This window comes from Larus michahellis, chromosome Z, assembly GCF_964199755.1.
Source record: "Larus michahellis chromosome Z, bLarMic1.1, whole genome shotgun sequence".
NCBI classification, from domain to species: Eukaryota; Metazoa; Chordata; class Aves; order Charadriiformes; family Laridae; genus Larus; species Larus michahellis.
Window position 1 is genome coordinate 75,076,594 of NC_133930.1, and position 21,086 is coordinate 75,097,679.

The 21,086-nt window shown below is 40.5% G+C and overlaps 1 protein-coding gene across 21 annotated transcripts in view; it reads left to right on the plus strand.

The window, feature by feature from the left end:
* Nucleotides 1–21,086, plus strand: part of ELAVL2 (ELAV like RNA binding protein 2) — a 106,251-nt gene that overhangs the window by 81,745 nt on the left and 3,420 nt on the right. For all 21 annotated transcript variants that reach the window (XM_074570257.1, XM_074570254.1, XM_074570260.1 and 18 more), the window contains 3 exons: nucleotides 14,549–14,702; nucleotides 17,200–17,425; nucleotides 20,882–20,920. In XM_074570257.1, coding sequence (XP_074426358.1) covers nucleotides 14,549–14,702; nucleotides 17,200–17,425; nucleotides 20,882–20,920 — 419 coding nt within the window. The remainder of the gene's footprint in view (nucleotides 1–14,548; nucleotides 14,703–17,199; nucleotides 17,426–20,881; nucleotides 20,921–21,086) is intronic.

The window sequence follows — 21,086 nt, forward strand, 5'->3', positions numbered from 1 at the left end:
GGGAGATATGATTGCCATTGTCTCTGTCAGCAGCAGCAGCTCCCTAGACACAAACATGGGGAAGCTGAAGTGTACTTTTTTTCTTCAGAAGAAGGGAAAACTAGTGAACAGATTCATCTCAAGTCTTAAAACCAGAAGAAGAATTGGGGTCTGCTGTTTTGAGCTTTTGTTCTTTTTGTATTATTCCTGTGGAGGGATGGATATTATCCTGTGTACTCTTGTTCTCCAAAGTATGAAATGGTATGTGGTTTTTAATTGGAAGTGTCCAAAACTTGTGGTGCTCATACTCACTGGTTGGACATGAGTGGGGAGGGAGTGTTCATCAGATCAGAATGAGGAATGCAAAGTACGGAGGAAGGACTTCCAGGCTATAAGAGAGACATAAGAAACTGAAAATGTTTGGAGACTGGTAATTACAACTGCAATTTTTTTAATGTTCTTCTATATTAGTCCTTTTAAAGGCAAAACAGCAGAATCATTGTTCTGTGATTGTAGTGCATAATTCCCATCTCCTGTTTTAGTGTAGAGAGAGGCCAGTGAACTTAATTATTGTCGTTCTCTTAAAGTGGTATGATAAACTTCTGATAATATAGGTAAACTGTTGTACTATTGCAACTACTTCTGGGAAAACCTGTGATTCTGTTTTCGTCCATAGCAGGATTTCCAGTTGGTTTCTGTCGTTAACACATATGTACTATTATATTTTCTTCTGTTCACCAAATGGTATTTTTGTGTCTCATGTATTGGCTTTAGACCAAATCTTGTGAAAGCCTATTTCTGGTGTTCTTTTGTGGCACGTACAGCAGCAGTTTTACTGCTGATCTTCCTCTGAGTAGTGTGCTGTCCTTAATCGGTAATACTCTAAGGAAGACTCCTTGTTCTCTTCCTCTCAGTCATGTAAAGACTGGTCTTAAATCTAAATTCTTCCTGGAAGAAGGCTGTCATAAGAGATTGCTAGTATAATGGAAATGTGTAGACCTATATCTAGTAAAGAGAAACAGAAGAGGGGGAAAAAAAACCCACACACACAAACCAGAAACAAAACAGAAAAAACATAATCAAGAACTAGGAACTGAAGCTGCCAACTGGAGATGGAGTGCAATGTCAAATTAAAGTTGGAGAAGAGCTAACCAACAAATGTGGTGACTTCTGTATTTCAATTATTCTACTCATCCACTCTTTTCTTATAGTACAATATATGTACTTAGAATTACCTGAAGATTACAGAATTAATTTAAATTCTAATAGGAACAATGCAGTTTAGGTCACATTCTACTAGAAACAATGTGGTTTAGAGCCTATCCAACCTGGTCATCGTACCTGTCCTTTCTGATCTTAACCTTTGCAGCCAACAGCCCCTTTTGTCTTCATCAGGTCTTATACCAGGAAACAGAGAAGGAAAGCCAGTTCACCCTTTGCAAGGTCAATCTCTGTGGATACTTAATCTAAAATTCATTGAGCCATCCTTGCAGAACACAGCAACCATTGCTCAGGGGTGTCCTTTGGCTTGGCTGTTCTTTCTGTCTCTCACACTGCCGCTCTGAGAACACGGATACAGCTTTTTGCATAAGTTGACCGTATTCAGAATACATTGTGCTACCATTTTACAGTTGGCTCTGAGCCTATGCGAGGCCAAAAGGAAATTTAGGAAGACTTCTTTTTTCTGTGACATTGGAAAGTTCTCATCTGGTACTATGACATGCTCTGTAAGCATCCGTTTGCTAACTTTGGTTAAGGCTTTGAGTTTTTTTCAAAGTCTAACCTTGAAAAATTGTAGGGACTTTAGAGTTCTTGTGTTTAAGACTCTTAAGGCATATTCTTAACTGATGTCACTGATGTTTGAGGAATGTTTGCAGAGAGCTGGTAGAACCATACAAACATGCAAGATACCAGGACAGTGCATTTATTAAGAGCAAGATCAGTTTGATCTGTCCTTGCTTGCTGAGTCACAAATTTATCACTCGTACATGAAATAAATTCAGATATCTTTGAAATAGTTGCTTGCAGAAAATTCTCTTACAAATTGGAAGAAACTTCTTAGCAGCCATGTTCCTCCTAAGAATTGCAGAACCAAGGGATTGTTTTCTGGTACCTACTGAAAGTCAGAACCGGCCTGCTGATATAATTGAAACCACGCAAAGAAACCTGTCGCTTGCAGACAGCCTTGTCAGACATGCAGTGAACTCTAGTTGCTAGTTTTCTCTGGCTTGTAAGAGAAACCAGGGTATAAATCCTTCTGGAGCAGGTTTAGTTGCTGGAAACTGCTGCACAGAGTGACGTGAAATCCCATAAGGATGCTATTTTCCAACATCATGACTGCTGCTCTTCCAAATGAAAGATGGTTCTCTCAGATAACGCGGTGTTATCCAAGGGTGTGAGACTGAGTTAGAACCAAGGCTTCCTGAATCCAAAGCAAAGGGCATCCATCTGGCTGGGTACTCTCAGCATAGGGTGAAGCTGGGGAAGGCCCATTAAATTCTCCTTGAAACTATAGCTCTGATCAGGCCTGTTACTGCTATGCATGTTCAATTTGATACCATTATTGATCAGTATTGCTCCTGCCTAGTGATAAGAACTGGCCATGTTTTATTAGAAAACCCATGGCCTAAAGCTAGCTTGATAATGACAAGGAAGATGAGGTGACGAATTACTGATGGAAGGCCAAGGATTTATCTGAACTACCTCAATGTGAGTGCTCAGGTGCTTTACACAGTGGGTCTTCAGCATATGGGAAAACATCTTGTGTTCACAAGGAGGTATTTCAGTATTTTGTTTAAGATAACCTGAGGAATAGTACTGGGAAAAAATGCTTCCCAGACTGGAGATTCCCATGCTTTCTTACAAAACACTTCTTCTCAAGAATGATTAATTATGAGCTTTCTCAGCTTCTCGGTCTGGTTGTCTCTAATGTCTCACTGCTATTGTAGGCCTTCATCAGTCTTCTCATCCAGATGAGACTTGCTGATGGCCTCAGTTCTTAAAACTTGCTTTACTGTGCTGAACTTGCTGCTTCCTATGCTTTAAAAATGACTAAATAATGTCCCATTCTGAGGAAATCTCAAATGTGAGAGAGGACTGGATTAAAATGCTGAGCTAGGACTTAGCCAGAGTTGAAGCCAGATTTTTCCTTAGATTTAATGCTGATCCGAGTAATGTCAGCAGCTAGCTCAGTTTCCTAGCTTTCTGGCGGAGCTAGGGCGTTTGACCCGCTGTTCGCTGGAAAGCGGGGCAAGCGTGGGCTGTGCTGCAGGCGAAGAGTGCGAGTGGCTGCGGTTGTTGTTTCCTGACTGACAAGAGTCAAATACAGAAAGGTGGTAGAAGAGGAATGACAGTAAAAAAATCTTTGAGCTCTGGTACTCGTCGTATCAGCGGTGGTCGTATCTGTCCAGTAACTAATCTGAAAATTAGTGGAAGCCTCAGATGCTGGAGTCCGTATATCCAGTGTCCATACTGTACACTAACATGCTTAAGAGTGAAGGTCATAAATATGTAAAGGGTGAGCAGTTACTTACCAAAAGCTGCAAGAGACTACTTCTCTAAGGAGGCTTCACTTTGTTTCAAATTAGCTGCAAGAGAGGTCATTCCTTAGTTGTGAAAAACACATCTCCTGCTTTATGTTTTTCCCCAACTCAGAAAGTATGTTGGGCTTGTATTTGTGAGTCTTAGTAGATGTGATGTGGTATTTTCAGCCTACAGCTCTTTGGCAGATTTGTATTATCTAGATAAAATTATCCTAGTTCAAAGGAAGAGCTTCATAAAATACAGGTGCTCCTGTGTTGGCTAGTAATGCTCATGTGAACTGCTGTGCCCGTCAGTAATCACTTTGAACATCGTATTTTAGGCCTGCTTATATAAGAAGATTGTAGAGGAACTGGAGCTTCAACAGTGTTTCAGCTTTTGATTTGGACGTGGCTGCCCTGGTCAGTGTAGTGCTACTTGTGTGCCAGGGTTGTAGATGTGTTTCAAGAGTGCATGTAGCAACTGACATAATTACTCTGTGCTGCAATATCCTGAGACAATAACTGACTTCACAGGTCCCTTACAAATATACCTTGTTCCGTGCAATCCTTGAGGAGAAAGCTTTGATGTCAGGGCAATGTATTGATGAGCCATTTGTCTCTGAGGCGTAGCTCATCATGATCTCCCACCAGTTAGTACTTCATGGCCAGATCTGGTTCTACTTGCGTCTGTTTTGTGGAGGAACAAAATGTCAGGTGGGTCCATTCATGCCCTCAGCTGTTCAGGTACAGAACAGCCATGGATCCCATAGCTGACCTCAGGGCTGCAGCTCTGGCACTGGTTGGAGCTGCCAGAGCTGGCACTCTTCTTGGGATGTGGACTGAAATAGCAAAACCTCTTCTGATGGTAGTGCTGAAAGGCTGTTACTTCTTGTCCATCTATTGAATACATTACCTGTTGCAGGACAGGCTGTAAAAGTGAAGCCCGTATGGCATATGGGTGTATTTATTAGCTTAAACTACATGCTATAAGTGAAGCTGTGTTGAGTTATATGTTTTTGTAGTTCCACAGAGTTGAGTCTAAATTGCTTGTAAGCCTGTTGTGTTTCCAATTTGCTTTGCCCACAGAAAAAAACGCGGCTGCAAGCTTCCACCACAAACTTAGTCAGCACAGCATGGACATGTTTAACAAGGCAGTCTTGTGTATACTGTGAAAAGTGACCATCAAGCTTTGTTAGGAAGGGAACTGTCTTTCATTTGAGGGGAGAGAGAATGAAAACTTGATGAATATACAGCAACGTACTCTCCTGTTTCAGACAACATCCTATCACTGGCTAGTGACAGCTGAGACCCGGTCTCTGCTGTGTGCTGCAGCATCTTGTTACTAGAAATCAAATTAAGAAGAGTTCTTGAGTCATGGTGTCTCATATACTAATTTAAGTGCAAGTTAAGAATGCTTGCCTGGCACAATGGTATCAGAACACTTCTGTAACAAAAACAAAGAAATACGTCCTTGTTCTTATTATACTTGCCAAGGTGGCTTACCCATTTTTAATGTATTCCTCTTCCCAACATAAATCTGTCTGGCTTGCAGGAAGGTTTAACCCATTTTCATCTGCACAGACTGGGTGGTAATTTACTTTTTTGTTGGATTTTTTTCTTCCCCAATGAAACACGCATTTTAAAAGAACTGGATGCTATCCATAAGGCAAACAGTGTTCTAAGCTGAAAGTTTACACTGGAAGTTATTTTATGCAAAAATTTACTAAAATCCTGATTTAAAGATTTCAGATTTAAAGTCTTGCAAGAATACCTTAAGTAGAGGTGTTTAGAATTTAATATAACTTCTTCCTGAAGTTCTTGCAGGTAATACAAATGCTCTGCCCTCTATACTGCTAATAAACTGTAAGATAACAAAGATGGAAGTATGATGCTGAGGTGTCTAAAGGTAGTAGCAGGTAGTAAGAAACTGAAACATTAATGTTTTAGGGACTGGGTCACTCTTTTTTTTTGTCAACTTCTTTAACCTGTTAACTTCCACAGTTTTGACTTCAGGATTGTAAATCAGTTCGTCTTGATGTTCAGAAATTTAAAATATTAAAGCAGTGAGAACACTTGGATTTGGTATGGTGATGTTTGCATTTCTAGAAACAAGTATCTGTCTTACTGGAATCTTCCACTGCAGTTTGTAAAACCATTTTTAAATTGGTCTCTCCAGAGTAGCTATGTTCAGTGTTGTACAGTGTGTGTCATCATTAAATATTTAAAACTGTAGGCTTTCTGGCTGCTTATGACTTGCATTGTGTTCGATGGTTTTGATATTGCATAACCTCAATGTTTATCTGTTAAATATTCACCTTTTGAAGTGGCTGTGGAAGTAATATTTTAGCACAGCTATTAATTTGATGCATATGTATATTGTTTGAAGAGATTGAATCTAGAACTATCAGCAAGTAATTACTGAACGAGCAAACTGACAGGAAGCAGGTAGGGAGATTAATCTGGAGAGTATCTGCTTTAAAGTGAAATAGCTGGACTTCAATAATGAATAGAAACTGTATATCCCATACTTCAGCCAAGCTTCTTTTGAATGGGAATTAGTTCCCTTATCCCTGTAACGTTTTGTGGTGTCTGTCTCTAGTGATGTTGATTTGCAGTAATCACAGATCACTACTAATGTTTTGCCAAAGAAAGTCAAACTTCAATTACGTTGGGTTTCTGAAGTTCTAGGTTTCTTTCAGATTTCTTGCGTGGCCAGAACTTCTGCTGCTTAGCAAGATGACTAGAGATAGTGTTTGGATATTGGTAATGAAGTACTGATTTCAATTTGATGTATGTTATTCCTGTGACTAATCTGCCCAGATTCTAGTATGCATCAGTCAGGATACAGGAATAGTCACTGGAATGTTTTTCATGTAGGGTAATCTGTGATCAGCATGTGTTCTTAGATGTTAAAAATACCTTGTAAACACACTTCAAGAATTTAAATGGAATGATACTGAAACTGAACTTAAAATGGTAATATTTACTGGTTAGAGCTTACTACTTTAATTTACTTGCTTTCTTTGAATTCCATTCAGTATAGGCCTTGACTGCTATGTCAAACTCTATGCCAAATAGCATTTACCAGCTAGGGCATGGGCAATAAACATTATTGGATCAACTGTCACTGTGAAAAAACTCATACTCATTTGACAGAAGAAAAGTGAGAGGAGTTTTGCAGATACGGTTTTATTTCTTGACAGATACCAGTTCTGTAGCATAAGGCAAACTTGTAGTAAGTTAGCAAACATTTACTGTGGGTTTCCCCTCTTCTGAGGGGCTCAGAGTGAGTTAATATCCTTGATATGTGACAGCATGTGTCCAGCAGTGTGAATTCCCCTTTGGAAGACAGTGTGTCTCTTTCAGATTTCTCTTGGAAGGAGTAAGGGGGCAATAACTGTACCACTGATTTTATACAAAGTGTGAATCCTCTGTCTTCACTTAATTAGCTTCGCTTGATCAGAGTTACTTCCAGAGTCTGGGTAGAAGTTGGTTTTGTTTAATATCTTTATCAGTGGTCTGGATGAGGGGGTTGAGTGCACCCTCAGTCAGTTTGCAGATGACACCAAACTAGGTGGGAGTGTTGACCTGCTTGAAGGTAGGAAGGCTCTACAGAGGGACCTGGACAGGCTGGATTGATGGGCCAAGGCCAACTGCATGAGGTTTAATAAGGCCAAGTGCTGGGTCCTGCATTTCGGTCACAACAACCCCAAGCAACGCTACAGGCTTGGGGAAGAGTGGCTGGAAGGCTGCCTGGCAGAAAAGGACCTGGGGGTGCTGGTGGTCGGCCAGCTTCACATGAGCCAGCTGTGAGCCCAGGTGGCCCAGAAGGCCAACAGCATTCTGGCTTGTATCAGGAATAGCGTGGCCAGCAGGAGCAGGGAAGTGATGGTGCCTCTGTACTCGGCACTGGTGAGGCCTCACCTCGAGTGCTGTGTTCAGTTCTGGGCCCCTCTGTACAAGAGGGACATCGAAGTGCTGGAGTGTGTCCAGAGGAGAGCTACCAGGCTGGTGAGGGGTCTGGAGACCAGGTCATATGAGGAGAGGCTGAGGGAGCTGGGCATGTTTAGCTTGGAGAAGAGGAGGCTGAGGGGAGACCTCATTGCCCTCTACAACTGCCTGAAAGGAGTTTGGAGAGAGGTGGGTGTTGGCCTCTTCTCCCAAGTGAATAATGACAGGACCAGAGGAAACGGTCTGAAGTTGCGGCAGGGGAGGTTGAGATTAGATATTAGGAAGAATTACTTTACTGAAAGAGTGGTCAGGCACTGGAACAGCCTGCCCAGGGAGGTGGTTGATTCACCATCCCTAGAGGTGTTTAAGAAACGTCTAGATGTGGCACTTCAGGGCATGCTCTAGTGGCAGCGATTGTAGGTTGTTTGGTTGGACTCGATGATCTTAAGGGTCCTTTCCAACCATGAAGATTCTATGATTCTATGATTCAAAGAAATCCCTTAAGATTTGTTAAGTGTTGCGGCAGAAGCACAGAATGGCTGAGGTTGGTGTGACCTCTGGAGGCCTCTAGTCCAATCCCCTGCTCAGACCAGGTTTACTATAAGCAGGTCTCTCAGGCCTTGGTCTGGTTGGATTTTGAACATCTCAAGGGGTTAGACTCTACAGTCTGAGTAACTTCTTCCAATGCTTAACCACCTTTTGCCATGAGAAGGTGTTTTCTTATGGAATGAAATCTATATGGAATTTCCAAAGGAACTTTTCTGTGTTTCAATTTGTGTTCATTGCCTCCTGTCCAGTCAGTCACTTGATACTACAGAGTCTGGCTCCATCTTCTTTACTCCCTTCATCAGATTTTTATGGCTGAGATCCTGCTGAGCTGCCTTTTCTCCAGACAGAGCACTCCCTGCAGAGATGCTCCAGTCCCTTTTGTGGGTCCCTCTCCAGGCCCACTTTTGTGGCCTTTTACTGGATTCGCTCTAGTTGTAAATATCTGTCCTGTAGTGAGGAGCCCAGACCTGGAGACAGCCCCCTAGAAGTGTCTCACCAATGCTGGGAAGGATCACCTCCCTTGACCTGCTCGTAATGCTTCTATTAATGCAGTCCAGGTGGCCCTTGGCCATCTTTCTTGCAAGGGTGCATTCTGCTGGCTTACAATCATCTTGGTTTCTACCAGGACTCCAAGGTTCTTTGACAAGATGCTTTTCAGCCAGTTGGCTCCCAGCATGTGTTGGTACATGGGATTATTCCTCCCCAGGGGGAGAACTCTACTTTTCCTGTTTGCCCAGTTTCTCAGTCTGTTGAGGTCCCTCTGGGTGGCAGCACAACTCTCTGGCCTATCAGCCACTCATCCAAGTTTTGTATCATCTGTGAAGTTTCTATGGGTGCACTCTGACCCATCACCCAGGTCAGCAGTGAAGATGGTAACCAACATTGAATCCAGTATCGTTGGACACCAGTGACAAGCCTCTAGCTGTACTTCATGACACTGATTGCAACCCACTGGGCCTGGCAGTTCATGCAGTTTTTAGTCTATGTCACTGTCCTTAATACCTATAAGTCCACTGTACTTAATACTTATCTAGTATGTCCTTAAGTGCACATAGGTGTATTTAATGTGCAGTTTGTGAGGCTATTATTGGAGACAGTGTCAAGTCTTACTAAAGTTGACATAAACAGCATCCACTGTTCTCCCCTTGTCCACCAAGGCAGTCGTGTAATTGTAGAAGACTGTTAGGTTGGTCAGACGTGATTTCCCCTTTATAAACCCGTGCTGACTACTTCTAGTAGTCATTCACGTGACTGCAGGAGATTTTCATGATCAGTTGCTCAGTCACTGTCCCAGAGATTGAATTGAGATTGACTGCCTGTAGTTGCCCAAAGAGCAAGAGAGTTTCTTGCCACTCTAGAAGATGGGCGATACTTGCTTCTTCCCGCTGCTCAGAAACCTCCCCTGTTACCCATGACCTTTCAAAGACAAGAAAGAGTTGCCTTGCAATGACATCCATCAGCTCCCTCAGCACTTTTGGGTGCAGCCTTTCAGGCACCATGGACTTTAATCTGTGCAGTTTAAATATTCCTCAGTGTGATCTTCCTCCACTAAGGGCAAGTATTCTTTATTCTAGACTTCCTACTATCTCATGGGCTTGGGATTCCTGAAGGCCAATTGTACTGGTAAAGACTGAGGCAAGGAAAGTACTAATTATCCTGTCCTTTTCTGTGTCCCTGGTCAGCAGTAAGTTGGTATTTTGCCCAGTCTTCCTTTTGCTGACAATATATTTGTACAGATCTGTTTTGTGGCCCTTCAGATCTCTCATCAAATTCAAATCTAGGTGGACTTCAGCTTTCCTAACCTCATCTGTGCATGATCAGACACCACTTATATGTTCCTGCTTTCGTATCCTGTACACATTGGTTTTGTGTTGGAGTTTAATCCCTTGTTAATCCAGGCAGGCATTCAGACACCTCTGCTTGATTTTCTGCTTGCTAGGGTGGACCTTTGACTTGGAGGTGATCCTTCAGTCACTGGAGATGGTAAGCAGGGACATCAACATGGTTTCAAGACCTATAAAGCTCTTCTAGCAGCTTGCTTTGCAAGAATTGTGGCATCCACGCCAGAGGCAGTCACCAGGGAGGTCCATCAGTGTGATGTATGGGTAAGAAGGGAGAATTTTAACTTCATTCTCAGCACTACTGAATTTGAGCTGCAGATCAGTCGGACATTGTGAATTAGTTATTTTCTTCTAGCCTACCTTAGCGTCACTGACCAGGAAGGAAAGAAAGTTTAGGTATTAATCAATGCCTCAGAGGTCGCTTATTTGATTTAAGGTTTTTCTTTGCTTTTTATGTCTTTGTCCTTCCATCTTCATAAAGAACACAACTCTTATTTCTGCTTACGTTGTACTTCCTCAGTTTTATACTGTCTAACATGTCGAATCAGAATGACTTTGACAGTTAGCAGTGGGCGGCTGGAGGCAAAGTCCAATTACTGCTTTAGATTGCTTGGAAAATGGAGCTATTTAATCTATCAGCACCTATAGAAGTACCTCTAGAGCAAAGTCTAGATAGTTTGGAGACCGGGAAAACAGTAGCACCATAAAGTATGGTTTAGGGGTTTTGGTATCTTCTGTTCATACAGATTTCTTTTATCCTGTTTGAAAGGAGGTTGTGAAGCTTAGATTCTGCAACCTCTGTTCTGAGTGCTTGCAAGCATGCATGCTTAGAAAACAGCTTAGTAACAGGTATTTATCTGAGTTCAAAGCTAATGTAAAGTCCACAATACCTCCTTAATCTTCAGCAAACCATCGCTTTGGGGTTTTTTTGAGTTTCTCAGTGAAATGTTGTTTGACCAGCAGTCGTATAGCTTTCTTGTTAAATATAAAGATAAGTCACTGTTTTTCTCCCTTCCTTAGCTGATGGTCACTGCCAGGAATTCTGACTTTGTTCCAGAGGACCTGGCCCCAGTGCGTATGGAAAGGAAATCTTGTGTCTGGCACCTTACACTGAAAACCATTCTATCCAGTCCTGTTTATCTCAATTCCAGACAGAATTAAAAACTGACAGATAAAATTGAGATGTGCTAGTGACACAGATGTGCTAAACACATCTGGTTTATCTCTAGGTGGTCCCTGTCCTCACCTGCTTCCATTGCTGTGAAACTTTACATTAATTCATTGTGTTCAGTTACAAAATGGACTTTGCTGTGCCCTCCTGCCATGTGGGGTTAAATTTGGGTAGGTGGAAGGGTTCCTTCTGAAACCAAACATTTACTCAGTGGTTCAGAACTGCTTGGGTTTGATAACTCAGGATTTTGTTGTGTCTAGTCTGTCCCCCAGGCAGTCTGTCTCCATTCTCTGGCCTTGGGTCTCCTGTCAAGTGTGGCATGGAGCTTTATTTGTTAAAGGAGCTCATAGCTGAGTAGGCAAGTAGGGCAAGTTCTTCTGTTGTGTTTTTCTACTTTTTGCATAGCCCTTGCTGTTCTTGCTGCTGCTTTGCCTGAATGCAGGCAACCTTTACTCTCTGTTTTCCTGTCTCTGGTGCAGCTTTCCTCTCAGACTCTCTTTGCACCTGGGAATATCACAGGTATATACGTTTGCCTGTGGAAAAGTATGAAAATGACTCAAGATCTAGAAACTTGTTCTTTCAAATATGGGTGTATATCTTGTGAAGGTTGAACATACAGAATAAAAAAAAATGTTTCAGTTTTAAACACAAGTTGCAAGTATTGGGCTTTGGCTACAGAGACATATAATAGTAGCAGTTTTACCACTTCAGGAAAAAACCTGTTTTTACAAAACTTCAGTGTTAAACTCTTCAGCACAGAACTGGCAAAACCAGTTACTTGACCCAGCTGTTTCAGAATCTGCCATACAGCTGGTAGCTGAAGTCTGATCCCTCTTCTCTTTGTCTGACTTGAAAGACAGTGCTTTCCACTCATCTTTATTTCTGTGGTTCCGCTGGTATTCATTGTCCTTTGCAAATCCTCATCTAAAGAAAGGGCATGGTTAGTCAATCAAAAAGAACAAAATGATACCACAGTAGTGCCTCTCCTTTCCTTTCTTCCTCTGAAAGGGCTAATGTTGCTGATGAGATTTGGACTTGAGTATTGAATCTACTGTAGCAAGTTTTAAGAAATCAGAATTATGGATTTGCCTTTCCTGAAGGACCTGTTAAATTTCTCATCTACCTTGTTTAAAGGCTCTCAGGAATCGAGTTTTCTGTCATGTGCAGAAACGTGACTGCTGTCATTGTAGTATCTTCTATCTGGTGTCTTGTTTCCAGTAGTTCGTGATATTCCATCATTCTTGCAATTTAAAGCGGCACTGCGTAGTATATGGATAAATTACTTAACAATGCTGCAAAATGGCCATAATCACTTTTTACTTCTACAGTTCTGATAGTTAGAGGGACTTCCTATGGCAGGTTACAGGCACTTAGGTCCTGAACACTCCTTCTGTGTGAATCTGACTCTAGCTAGTAGTTGATATTGTCTTCTAGCAATAATCCTATGTTGACTTTTTTAAGTTAAAAGAATCAAGTCAAAATAGAAAATCTAGTTATCAATTCGCAGTATACAAAATGAACTGCTGCTTTCTGTTCACACTGTATCTTGAAAAATTGTAAGAGGTACTAAAGGTATCTTTTTAAAGAAAAAGAAAACTATTAACTTATTGGAAAATAACCATTGACAGTGTATGTGACTGGATTATAGAAGAGGTGCCTGTGACGTGAGAAGCTGAGGTGGAAAGATTTGTTCAGAGTCACATAGCAGGTGTCAGGAATATGTTTTAGAATGTGGTGAGGTCTTTTTTTGGTTCGCTGTTTTTTAACACTTAGCATCATAGACACAGAATCCAATCTTGATAAAGGGTCTGCGGCTTTCTACCACCTTGATAGTGGTAATTTTCATGAGCTCTTCTGTGGACAGTTCCCTAGTGCATGTTTTTAATAATATAAAAAAGTGATAGGGCATGCAAAAAAAGAGGACCAAGTAATCTCAAGTTCAGTGGACTCAGCTCCAGTGGAAAACAAACTGTTCTTCAGTGTGGCTTTGGAGTTCCAAGAAACTGTATGGAAACTGGGAAATTCTGTCATTCTTGCTGTAAAACTGGGTGCTGCCAGCTTTTCTATTAGGATTAAATTTGCACATCTTCACAAAAAAATGTAAATTCATAGAAACAACTGAGGTTATTCCCAGCTTGCCTATATGGGAGATCAGAAGACAAGCACTTGAACTTGGGTCTTTAGCCCTTGTGTGGCTCTCATGTTAAAAGAGCAAGGCACTGTGGCTCACAGGGATGTGTTTTGGATACTGTGTTATCTTGGACAGCTGCAAGTTCTGTAGGTCAGCCCTGTTCAGCCAGCTTTGGAAGATGCCTTGCACAAAGCCTCTGGGTAGAACATCAAATGATCACAGCAGCATTCAGGGTACTCCTTGTGTAGTCTCTAGAGTGCTCTATTTCAATTGCCTTTTTTGTTTTGCTTCCACAGGAGTCCTAAGAGTCTGCTGGAGATGAGACAGGGGGAGAATGTGAAAATAAATGTGAAAGGATTAGGCAAAAGATTCATTTACAGAGTTAAGTTCTAGCTGCCCAGAGTTGGCTGATCCTGCATTGCAGAGAGGGAAGGAAAGGATATAAATCTAACCACTTCTTGAGGCTCCTTTTTACCTTTATATTTTCTACAGTGGAAACCCCAGATAAAATATTTTGACTTGTCCTGTTCCATAAGCATAGATATTCTGTTTTAATCTTTCCTGTACTAAGGATAAACCACTTGTACAGACTTCAGTGGGAGGTACTAAACTCTTCAGCATCCTGGTTTTGTAGTGTGTGTCTAAGGATTGGAGAATCTAATTGATAATCTCAATAAAATATTTTCGACTGATACTTTGAGGCAGCAGGTAAAAACTTCTGTCAGAAAGGACCCGAGAAGCCCAGTGTTACTGGGCATTTGGTTGTAAGACCTCCCTGTTGCAGAAATTGGCAAGCTGCTGAACAGCCAGCATGCAAGTTCCATTCCTACTTCTGCCATTCATTCTTAGGCCTATAAAAGTGATACAGCAAAATCTATCTTGACCTCATGAATGATTGTGTGTCATCTGATAGCAAGCTCAACACATGCACAAAGGGCAAAGCACTTGGAAAAAAAAATTGCAAACCTCTTCATGCTTTGGACTGTCTTTCTGTGTTTCTGACCTAGGCATCAAGGTGAAAGCTTTATTCCTTGTATCTTTTAACGATAATGTAAAGGAAAACATGCTTGGATCTTCTTAAATTTCTTTCCAATCTTATAGTAAGCTAACTGGGAACACTTTTTCTACACCAAGGCTTGCTGGAGTGTGTACCTAGCTTTTCTCCTTTATTTGCAAGTACTCCTTAAATTATACAAGAGTTCATGTAGCCAGCCTGTGTTGTGTGTTCTGTGTTGCATTCCTTCAGTGTTTTTACAGAAGCCAACATAAAAAAAAATACTTAACTGTCTTTGCAAGGTAACTTTTCTGGCCCTTAAAACATTTCACTGTCGCAGAAAAAAATTACACTGTCCTATTTCAGCTGGTTTAAAGTGTTTGATTCCTAGTTTTTTCACTTTTTCCTAAGGTTTCCTATGCGCGACCAAGTTCAGCTTCTATTAGAGATGCAAATTTGTATGTTAGTGGACTTCCAAAAACAATGACCCAGAAAGAACTGGAACAGCTCTTTTCCCAATACGGACGCATTATTACTTCTCGAATTTTGGTTGACCAAGTCACTGGTAAGTAAGCAGTTTTGCACTTCCTCTCATTTTTGGTCTGGCGGTTTAAGAAATATTTCACCTTTCAGTACAATAGTCTTGTCTCTAGAATCTGTGAAAGGTGTATGTAGGCCAGAAAATGCAATTTTCTGCTGGAATTGTTCATAAATATGCATGGACAAAAATAGATTGTGGAGTGTACTGAGCCAGCTTGAGTCATTTCTACCCTGAAGGTGCAGGTTTGAAGCCTGTTTCATGGCTTGTAATAAATTTACAGCTGCTATAATCTTCCTTTCCAAGCTGCTGCCTGAAAATAGTCCCCGTGTGCCTTATGAAATACTATTAAACACTTTTTTTATAAAAATAAAATTTTATGCAGAAATGCACAGCTGGTTCTCTGAGGCTAGCATTACAAAAGACCCAGGCTGGTAACTGCTGGTAAGACTGTTTTCAAGGTTGCCTCATTAACTTTGGGCACACTGAAGAACATGAACTTTGAGTTCCTCAGGAGCAGATAAGTTCTGTGCTTAGCAGTGCCCTAAAGAGCTAAGCTCTAACAGGTTAGTTGCGTGATTACAGTATGTGTCCTAACTGGTGAGTGAGTGTCAGGTGACGCTCTGTGATAACTCTTCGGACTTGGGCAGTAGTGCATGTATTTTTGCTGGCTCAAATGGGTGATCTTTGTAATTTACTGCTCTTATAATTTGGCAGCTTTATAATTTGCCTCACCTGCTTCCAGCAGGCCTGTTCCAAAAATAAGCAATCAAGTGAAATGCCAAGTACATGACAGAAGTATTGAGTGTGCAAAGCAAAATGCAAAGGAGCATGGCTCTAAAAATTCTGATCTTTCCAAAAAGCTAGGGGTGTGAGGCAGAAGAATTCATTTACTCACGTAATTATTCCCTGAATAAGAAGCTAGTTTGGATTTTTTCATAGACGTACCTTTTCAAAGGTATATGTCATTGTGGGTGACAAAAAGCTTTCAGCTGTAGGATGTCATAAAAGTTTTCAAATGGTCTTACTTTGAAAGGGTTGTGCATGCCAGTGTTGGACACTTGGCTGACCTGTAGAGGACCTCCTATGTACTATTTTGCAATTCCACTATGTTAACAGAAATCTAAATATTTAAACGTTTCAGTAGTGTAAGTTAGTGAGAGTGTAGAGAGACAGGGAAAGGAAAGCTAAAGGCCAAATAGTCACTTGTAGAAGCAGCAAACTTGCAGGTCAAATTTCCTGTTTCTGTGCAATAAGTAGCTGCTTTCAGTATGGTCCTTTATGTTCATGCATAGAAATGGTGGGATTTGACAAATGGGCCAAATAAGTAAATGTAATTAAACTTTTAAATGTTTACTGCAATTCTAAGTACTCCCTGGCATAGACTGTTCAGGTTTAAGCTTTTTTCCCTCCTCCTTCTTAGTAATTTGGAAGAGGTAGACTCAAAATGGTATGAATAATAAGGTTGTGACACTAACTGACAGATAAAAAATTCAAAGTTGAAGCTGTGACACTCGCCTCTTTAAAAATTTCTTATGCCTGCTCATTGTCACTCTGATGGTTTAAATTGTCATCGTTTATGAACAGAATACCTTTCTTGTTGCTAATGTCTTTCTCAAGGGAGGGCAAGCATCTAACTTGTCTGTTTATTCATGAACCAAAATACAAGAGGCCTCTAAATGGATTTAGGAATATTATAGCAAAGCATGCAACTAACTAGTGTTGGCTGTAGTAGCTTAGTGTTAATTGGTTCAAGTATTGACACCTCAGTGTGTTTATATTTAAGCCACAGTATAAATTTTGAGGTGTGATGTTCCGAAGACCTTCCACAAACACTTACTGATCCCCTTGCATGTTATCTTTGATTTTTCTATACCAAGGAAGAATCTATGGCCCAAGAAAAGTTTCCTTTGAAAAATAATACCGACAAAAATGTGGTGGTATGCTGAAACTGAATCTCTTGCTTAGCGGTAAATATGGACTGTTAAAACAGGCCCGTAATTCCCATTACTGCAATCTAGAACTTGCACTCCATTCTTTGACCTCCCAGCATATTTGCTCCAAAGGGGACTGCAAGGAGTGCTGCAGGAGGGCATAAGCCATTTCTTGCTGCTGGGGAGCAGATGACTAAATTATTTACAGAATTTCTGTGAATTTAGATACTTCAGAGTAGCAAGAACTGAACAGAGGTTACAATGCAGCTGGTTCCTGGTTCACTTCCACCCTAACCACAAATGGCTTTGTTTCAGAATTACCCTTTGGCTCACTGTAATTGTCTCCACTGTGTTTTCCCTCAGCCTTCCAAGCTTTCTATGGAATGTATCTTATGTCAGTTAACATAAAAATAATAATTAAAAAAAAAATTACAGTATAAAAGCCTCTGAATTCAGTTCTAATAAGCTCAAAATGATGTGTTCACAGCAGTTGGCCATTAACATAGCAATTGGTTATGAAAATCAAATGTTAACATTAATATGCCAGAGTCTCTGAATTATTTATTATATACTTTCTTCACCCTGTGCAGGGGTATCAAGGGGCGTGGGGTTTATCCGGTTTGACAAGCGAATTGAAGCAGAAGAAGCTATCAAGGGCTTGAATGGCCAAAAACCTCCAAGTGCCACTGAGCCCATCACTGTAAAGTTTGCTAACAATCCAAGCCAAAAAACCAATCAGGCCATCCTTTCCCAGCTGTACCATTCTCCAAACAGAAGGTATCCGGCACCTCTAGCTCAGCAGGCTCAACGTTTTCGGTAAGTCAGATACATACTTGTGTGCAACTGTGCTGGAAACCATGTATTCCCATAGACCTGTTAATTTCCCTCCACTCTTTCCCTTCCCATTCAGTATCTAATAAACCTAGTTAGAGTTAAACCGAGATGACATCTTTTTCTTCTACACAGTCACTTAAAAAAAAAAATCCCTTTTAAAAGGTTATTTTTAATTCGTAGATTATTGTTGATTAATGTGCAAGTTGATCCAGTTAACATTGACCTAGACGATTCCATTTTCTTCTTAGCCATATGGCATGCCACAGCCAGCCTCTTTTTCCACACCCCCTGTCTTTCCTCCCCATTCTGGCTTTCAGTTTTTTTTTCCTAGTCAGTTGTCTGAATCCTGCATACCATGCTTTGTCTTTGCTCATTACAAACTTCTGTAATGAAGATTATTCAGATACATCCACAAAAAACACATGCAGAAAGTATGTTCCCATCATGTTGAAACTACAGCCATACAGTTCCCTGTGATATTTAGTGTATTGAAAAGGACAGATGGTGAGAACAAAGTGAAACAAATATTGTATTATCTACATTCGTGAGTACCTCAGATTTTTTTCAGTGATTTTGATCGTTTCTTCCCACCCTCTGCCCTGCGCTATGTGACTGGAATGTGCTAAACAGTAATAAACAGTTTCTATTTTATTTTTCAAGAAATAAAATCAGCTGACAGTTTGCTTCAAAGAGAATATATCAAACTTCAAAAGCTCTGCATTGGCCACCCTACTTTTAGGCTAAACATTCAGAGTTCATGGACTGAGCGTCTGGCAGAACCTCTGAATTCTTCTTTTCTTCAGCTTTTCAGCCTTATGTGCTCCAGGTGTCTCACAGGTGCAAACGTCAGCACTTCAGTAGGTTTTCTGCCCTAAGGGATAACCAATTTTATTTGTTGTTTGGTGGATTTTTTTACCATTTCTTTGGGAATAAAAGGGTTAATTTAAACAGCATGCTGAATATTGAATAAAAGTAGGCTTGCCAATTGACCATAGGCAGAGCATAGGGGCAGAAGTTACAGGATGGACCCAAGTGCATTATATGAGATATGATCACGAGGGAGCTGTTGTACAGCCTGTGTGTTAACAGCATTCAATGTACTCTGGCAAGTCTGGCCTGCTGACTCCTTGAGTTCTTCTGAGTGCACTTGATCCCAGATACTCAGCTGTGTTTGGTATTACTCTGATACTGGCTGGGATACTATCTGTATTTAACTGATACTCCAGGTAGATCTGTCATGATTTGTAAAAAAATCTTGAACTTTTGGAGTTTTTTTTCTCTGGATAGGACCTGAAGTTCTTTGTAGTAAAGCAATTTAAATAGACTACCCCTGTCCTCCAGCATTAGGCTTTGAACCTTAAAAATTTTATTTGTCTGTGATTTATTTTTGTTTAAAAAGGAAGTATATTTTTGTGAAAGCTCATTTAAATTTCACTGGAAAGCTGTTATTTTTCTGAGAATATTAAGTGTGAAGTGATGCCTGAAACAACCATAAGAGATACTGTGATTTGCTGCAGTTAAAACTATGATGGTAACAAAAAGCGCTGAGTTAGGTCTGTAGTGAGTAGGAGGGGGAGTAAAATCTTTCTCACTTCTATTGGTGTGGAAGGAAGAACAAGGTTGAACTGACTAGTCAAAAGTAAACTGGGGTTGCAGACAAAATTAAATTATATTTTTTTATAATTTTTGGGGGAAAGCCTTCAGGCTTCTGTTTCTTTAAAAGAGACAGCCCTGCTGAATTTTAAATTTTTATAACTCTAAAGGGAAGTGTGTCTTTTTTCGTTTCTTAGGTCTCTGCTTCGTTGCTGTTGCAGCATTCCAGCTCTGTTGCTGACTACGTAGTTCAGATTGCACCAATACATCGGATCTTTCATGTCTCTTACGTGCAAGAAATCTTAGCTGTTGACATTTCAGGACTACCTGATGCATTTTCCCTGTCTTGGTTAAAGGCTGAAAAGAGAGTCAGCATAAATTTTAGTAGTGAAGGACAACAGGATCACTACAATGCTCCTTTTTTCTTATTAAGAAAAATATTGACCTGAACTTTCAAAAGCAGCTATATATAACTGTTTCTCAGTTCCTGTAGCATGTGTAACTTAAAGCATCTTTGAAAATTGTCCAGTGAATGGCCCTGAGAATTTTTCCAGAATATTTTTAAGTCATCCAGGTAACTGACGAAAACTGTTAGGGTGATACTGTCACTGTATGAAGTCCTCAGACAACTGCTGGACAGCAAGGACTTGGAAGTGGTGGTGTTTCTGGAACTATTCACCTTCCTCTCTATCCCTAAATGTTAATGACAATAGACCTCTGTCGTCCATACTAAGTCTACTGAAGTAGTCAGGCGTTTTTAATTTACTCTTTTCTTTTAGGGGTTCAGTGGCTCACTTTCTTGTCAGTGCATCCCACAAACCCTGCTCACTGCAGAATCATAATGCTCTGCAGTTTGGTCTTCACTTAGCTGCAATCAAGACCAAATATATTTTCTCGAAGCTTTTTTGTGCACAGGTGTATTAACACTACTACAGCACTTGAATTTGTATTCTGTATACCAGTAATGGTTCTTAAACCCTATAGCTCAGTACTGGAGAGAAATCGCAATAATGCACAGATCTGTAAGGTAGCTGTAAACCAAAAACTAAATCAAGTGTACCTCTTCTACGTAGGCACGTGTTTTGTGGAGTCCTTTAACAAGACTTTCTTTCTCTTCACATGTCTGAGATTTGCCAGGAAGAAACCAGAGCTTCTTTAGGGCAGAAATTATCTTACAGAAACACTTTAAGGGAGTTGAAGAGTAAGATTAATAGGGCTGGTAGGTGCTGTAATGTTCTGAGTATTGTCAAGGTAATTCCAAAGGGTTTAGAATGGTGTTTGCAAACTCCAGACTAGCAGCTTGGGGGAAGGTGAAGGAAGAAATACATGGAGAAAGCTTGCAGTCTAATGTGTGTGTGTGTGTATATTCTAAATCTGCTTTATTATGGAAAAGAGTAGGAAATTGAAAAATCTTTTTTGGAGTTCGTGTTCTGACCTTTGTTACTCCTCCAAAACCCTGTGTCTATCTGGGTATTCATGTCAGAAAACTGTCAGAAGCCTCAGTAAATTCTTCATCTAAAACAAGTTAGTAATCTTGAAAATTTCACTGAGGTGGTCACTGACTATAAATTTATGCTAACAGTATTTGACTTAGGCTAAACTTGTGGAATGGTGCACTTTCTGAACTGAACTATTAATGGTTGTGGATACTACAGAAGAACATCTGTTTTGTATTCACTAACTGTATCAGGTGTAATAAGGTGCCACAGCTCTTTTAGTGGTGATACTTTAACTTTGCATGAGATTCTGTACAGTGCAAGGGATGTGGCAGTAATATACCAAGTTTCCTTAAGATTAAAGGGTGTAAAAGTCTGAAGACTGAACACTTTGCTAAATGTTTTGCAGGTTGGACAATCTGCTCAACATGGCTTATGGAGTAAAGAGGTAATAAAGGACTATGAGGTTCATGATAACCAAATTATTTTTAAGTATTTTGCGTATTCTTTTTCAGTAAGACTTATATTGGATTTTTGCATGTTGAGACAAGCTGAAATTGTTCATTTTGATACACTGTGCATGAAAGAGACAAACCTTCTGTAGCAGTTCCATG